A 5,613-nucleotide genomic window follows, 5' to 3' on the forward strand; every position below is an offset into this window, starting at 1 on the left:
TATATATATATATATATATTACGTGTGGTTCGTCATCAAAGCCACAACTCTAAAAGAAAATGATCCACATATGATTCGTCATCGAAGCCGCAATTGTAGAATAAGATGTACTAAGAGTGGTTCGTCTCTATAGCCGCAATTGTAAAAGAAGAGGCACAAAGCGTGGTTCGTCATCAAAGTTGAAACTACAAACGAAGATGCATCAAGTGGTTCCTCGCCAATTATGGATTACACTTTCCTTTTTTTTTGGATATGATATTGAGACTTTTTGCTGTCCACCGTAAACTTAAAAAAAAGAAAGGAAAAGTGATGTATCTCACGGTGCCAAATGCACGAAGCTTCAAATCGGTATGGTAAAAATTATGGCATATGCACTCGCGCTCTTCATGATGAATGATGTGTCTCATGGTTCCTATTGCATGAAGCTTCGAATCGGTGTGGTGAAAATTATGGCATATGTTCTCGCACTCGTCATGATGAATGATGTGTCTCACGGTGTCAATTGCACGAAGCTTCAAATCGTCATGGTGAAAATTATGGCATATGCTCACACGCTCATCATGATGAATGATGTATCTCACGGTGCCAATTGCACGAAGCTTCAAATTGGCATGATGAAAATTATGGCATATGATCTTGCGCTTGTCATGATGAATATGATCCTATTGGCTTAAGAGTTTTATGTTGTCTCTCCATGTAGATGATAAAAAAAATTTCAATCAATATGGAACAATATGCGACTCTTCGGTAAAGATGTAGAGAAGTAAACTCATGAAGACTTAAGAGTCTATTTTCTATAGAATCAAGTCTCTCTCCATTCGAGCTCTCCAACGCCAAGATACAAACGTTTTGGTGAGACTCCACAAATCTGCAAAACAATAACGACAGAATTAAAGACCAACGTCAAAAATTACTTTTCGTCAATTCATGAAGAGCTTTACCTTGATTTTTTTGGATATATAATAGACTTTGATGTCTGGTTTCTATAGAAACAAGTCGCTTGTCATTCGGAATCTCCTACGCCAAGATAGAGACGCTTTGGTGGAACTGCATAGAGCTATACAAAAAAGACAAATCTGATAACAAACTTCAAAAATCAATTGCCGCCAATTCTGAAGGTTTTTGGTTTTGAAATTCGGATATGTCGTATCCGTCTAAGTCTAGTTTCTGGAACATCAAACGGGTCGTGAATTCAGTATTTCTACAACAAGTTATGAACTTTCTACTGCAGGCGTGTTGTGCTGAAAAAAGTGACGAAAATTGAGTTATGTATGCCTCAAATTGACAATCAATCCTTTTAAGAGCATGTGTATTCATAGAAATCAAAGTACATAAATTGTATTTCTACAACTTATGGAAAATTCTAATGATGGAAAGTTTATTTCCTACAAATTATGAAAATTATGGTAAATTTTCATAGGAATTATATGATGAAAATTCTGCACGGGAATCAAATTATGAAAATTCCATACAAATCAAATTATGGCAAGTTTTCATAAATATCAAACTATGAAAATTTTCCAAAGAAGTCGAGTAATGGAAATTCCATAAAAAATAAATTATGGCAAGTTTTCATAAGAATCAAATTATGAAAATTTTCCAAAGAAGTCGAGCTGTGGAAATCTCATAGAAACCAAATTATGGTAAAATTTTCTCAGAAACTACATGAATAAATATGTCCGAATGAGAATAGACTCTTGTCATGAGAATTTGAATTCTTTGCGTTCTATTCAAGTGAAAGCCTAAAATTTGCGTCGAAATCACAAGGTCTATATCACCAAGTCAAGCTTGTAGACACAATCCATGCTCATTGAATTGGCGGTCATTTCGTAGTTGATGACCCAAATGAAATTACTACACTATGAAGAAATGTCATGCGATAAGTCTCATGAGCTTGAAACATTTCAAGTCGAAAATGAGTTGATAAACAACTGAAAGTCAAATGACCTCTTACAAATTAGAAAATATTGTAACAAAGACTCTGGTAAATGTTGACCTCAACATATCGACATGGTCATCTCTCATGAGGCTTCAAATGTCTCGTGAAAAATCAACTACGATAAAAAAAACAGTTGCTTCACAAATACTTCAAGGCTTGTTTTTACAAGTTCGACAATTCAAGCACCCCAACAAGCCTCAAAGCAGGGGCATTTGTAAATAGTGAAGTTTTATTGATAAATCCATATTAAATTTGGATTAAATCTTAAATCATCATATGTTGACCAAGTCAAATTACTGGTTGATAAAGTCGGATTAACATCTAAGTCAAAATTGTATGACTTAAATCAAGTCCAAATCACTTGGGTCAGTCCATTAAGTTGACAACATGAGTCCAACTCATGTTCTTCAGGCCCAGGGATCAAAATTGCTCGGACCAAAATACCCTAAAGCCCTAACTCAAGCCTATAGAAAGACGTCTTCTTCTGACCAAAAGGACACACAAAAAAATACATATACACAGGAATACATAATTGCTCTTCAGCATACAAAGAAGTCTTCGCTCCAAGGGTTGCCCAAGGGTTGAACCGCAAGTATTCCACCAAATCAATAACATCTATGAAGAGAAGAATCAATAACATCTGTGAAGAGAAGAATTAGGGAATTACATATCTTTTTGAGATATTTTATAAAGATTGTAACCTTCGCATTAATTCAAACACTAATATTATTGTTTGGTTGCTATTTTTCCTTTCCTGTATCTTGTATTTCAGGATTGAAACTTTAGATACATATACTGAGATTTGGATCATCCAAGGCACATTAACATGGCGTACTCCACCCCTGGTACCCTTTGGTCATTCTTCAATTGAAAGAACCTGTGCTTGGTTTTTCCACATCAACATGGGTGCATTTGATATCACATTTCATATGGTCGAGTTGTTAAGGTATCATTATCTTAAATTCTTCGAGGTCAATTGTTAAGGTTTTTAGCATGGATCAACCCATTAATTTTTAAGTCATAGGTTTATTTCTACTATCTATTGCAATTTTGATGAATTTTTACACATAAATTTATATTTCGCATTGAAAGTACTGAGTTCAGATAAACTCGATATCAATACATTAGATCCGCCTCATTCATCGAGGATTCAAGTTTGTGCTTTTGTCAAATACAGATATTTTATGACATGGTAAACTTGTGAAAAATTTGCAAGAACAATTAGTAAAAATTATCAATGTGGGCACCCCTCTATTCAAGATATAGCCAAATTTTAGCCCCACATATGAAGCACAGCCCATTTAGTTGTATTTGAAAGAGACATAAAAGCCCATTTGAACCTTGGCAGAAAAGGTCATCCTCACATTTAATTTGCATCTTATCCTATTGAGCAAGAAAAAATGATGAAAAAAAAAGTGATTGTATTAGGAGAAAAAATAAACATGTTAAGCAAAAATATAGTGATTTTTGTCCACAAAAATGGCAGCTACTTCACTCTCATTGAGTCTTGGGCTTCCATCATCAGCAGCCAACAATTTGAATAGGCATGGCTTACACAACATTATCACATGTTCGGTATTAGAAAACACGTCCCCTAATCAACAGCGTAAGAAAATTTCATATCGATCAATTATGGAGTCATGTTTGCATTTACGCCATTTTCTTCGTGGTAAAATTCTACTAGTATCTCTGTTTCAGGATGTTTAATGAGAAGGTCATTTCTATTAGGAGCAGGGGCTATTTCGTTGGGTTTATTATTACCCGCGACTCCCCTTCTAGCTCAAGGTACTCTGTTACTATAATTTTTATTCTCTAAACTTTTTACTTTTTATAATTAAATGGCGTGTATGCAGGAGTACCGGAGAACTATGAAATCTTTGTTGACAAACGAGATGGTTATTCGTATTACTATCCATCAGATTGGAGGGTATGTCACGTTTTTTTTAAGAAATGAATTTTTAGAAATTAGTAAACTCTTATTTTGACTTTGGAAGTATGTACAGGAATTCGATTTCAGAGGTCATGATTCTGCATTTAAAGATAGATATCTACAACTGCAAAATGTAAGACTTAGTTTTATACCAACTGATAAAACAGATATCCATGATTTGGGGACAATGCAAGAGGTAAGTCGCGGTACTATTCATCTATGTAGACGTTTTTTATTTAGCTATCGAAGAGGAGAAAAATATAAAAAAGACATGTATTTTCTTCGTCATACCAACTTATTTCTACTTTCCTAAAGGTTGTGCCCGATCTGGTAAAACATGTTTACTCTGCACCGAATCAGGTGGCAAATATAATGGAAATGAAGGAGGTATGATCCTTTCTTATTCTCTCGATTGTTCAATATACGTAGCTCTTTTTCAATTAGTCACCATATTTTTTTTCAAAATTATGTAGAGAACTACGGATGGGAAAAACTATTTCACCTTTGAATATGTATTGACATCTCCAAATTTTTCGCGGGCAGCATTTGCTACTATAGCAATTGCAAATGGTAAGTGATCTGGTTTGTTTCCTTTAATTGTACATTACATTTTTCTGCATTCGTATTAAGACATTCCGTACAGGGAGATACTACACATTAATCGTGGGAGCGAATGAAAGGCGATGGAGAAAATTCCGCAACAAACTTAAGGTGGTGGCTGATTCATTTCAGGTGTTGGACATTTAGAATTGTTCTAAGAGCTGCAATGATAGAGTCTTGTTCCATGAAACAGGATTTGCAATTTGTTTATTGAATTACAGTACAAAGAATGTTTCTGGCTATCCCATAAGTAACTGAAATCCCCTTGTAGTTGAAGCGGTGAAGTGTTAACGATAAATTTTAAAGTGATGGAAAATAAAGCACAAATAAAGTATGGCATGATACATATCTAAACTTGGTTTCAAATTTTAACTTTGACCTCCAACTTTCATAGTAAACAAATAGACACTTCAACTATCCAACCCTTTAATAAATAAACACGCGAATCCTACCTGGCAAAACGCGTAATGTGCACATATTTTGTGCGAGTTAGGAGTAGTAATTTTTGAGGTCCACAACGGTAAAAAATGCTGAAATAACAACTCTACCATTAATGAATTCCTTTTATATTTTTTTATATTTCCAAATCAAAATTCATTTTAATCTTTTTTAATTCTAAAATAGACGCATAAAATATTTAATTAGTTGGCAGCCATTGAGTGGCTCACTAATATACGTGGGAGCATTTGCATTTCACTCTCTTTGGCTCCAAAAATCGCGTGTTTATTTATTTAAAGGTAGGATAGTTTAAGTGTCTGTTTGTGCACTATGAAAATTGGAGCTTAAAGTTAAAATTTAAAGTCAAGTTTAAGGTCCAATATATGTATTATGCAAATAAAATATGATGAAACAGAGTTTTTCATTGGTATTTGCAAGTATAAGTTCTCTTGGTTTTTCTCTCTGATTTAAATATGTGATTCGAGGGTGGTTAGTAACGTATTTCTCGAATATGGGATAATTTGGACCTCTTTGAGATATATTTGATTGTAAGGCAATATTTGATGTCTTGATCTCTTTGTGAATATTCCAGGAGTTTATGACATATTTGACATACCTCTTCAAGGGAATATGTTACCGTTATATAGGCGTGAACTAGGATTTAGAATAGAGTAACTTTTACCCTTATATAGGCGTGAACTAGGAT

At 34.2% G+C, this 5,613-nt stretch overlaps 1 protein-coding gene across 1 annotated transcript; it reads left to right on the top strand.

Moving 5' to 3' along the window:
- The first annotated feature begins 3,356 nt into the window (after positions 1-3,356).
- LOC107002775 (photosynthetic NDH subunit of lumenal location 1, chloroplastic) lies at positions 3,357-4,823 on the top strand. Its single transcript, XM_015200940.2, has 7 exons — positions 3,357-3,545; positions 3,638-3,724; positions 3,793-3,866; positions 3,943-4,065; positions 4,185-4,256; positions 4,343-4,439; positions 4,513-4,823. Exons 1-7 carry the CDS (start codon positions 3,419-3,421, stop codon positions 4,614-4,616), a joined length of 684 nt encoding a protein of 227 aa, XP_015056426.1. The 5' UTR covers positions 3,357-3,418; the 3' UTR covers positions 4,617-4,823.
- Positions 4,824-5,613: the final 790 nt, after the last annotated feature.

The sequence above is a fragment of the Solanum pennellii genome, chromosome 10 (assembly GCF_001406875.1).
Source record: "Solanum pennellii chromosome 10, SPENNV200".
Taxonomy (NCBI): domain Eukaryota; kingdom Viridiplantae; phylum Streptophyta; class Magnoliopsida; order Solanales; family Solanaceae; genus Solanum; species Solanum pennellii.

Bases quoted from the DNA above. Each gene is read 5' to 3' on its own strand.
- LOC107002775 (XM_015200940.2), top strand. From the start codon at position 3,419: ATGGCAGCTACTTCACTCTCATTGAGTCTTGGGCTTCCATCATCAGCA. The intron at 4,066-4,184 runs GTAAGTCGCGGT...ACTTTCCTAAAG, and splicing joins ATTTGGGGACAATGCAAGAG to GTTGTGCCCGATCTGGTAAA. The intron at 4,257-4,342 runs GTATGATCCTTT...AAAATTATGTAG, and splicing joins ATATAATGGAAATGAAGGAG to AGAACTACGGATGGGAAAAA.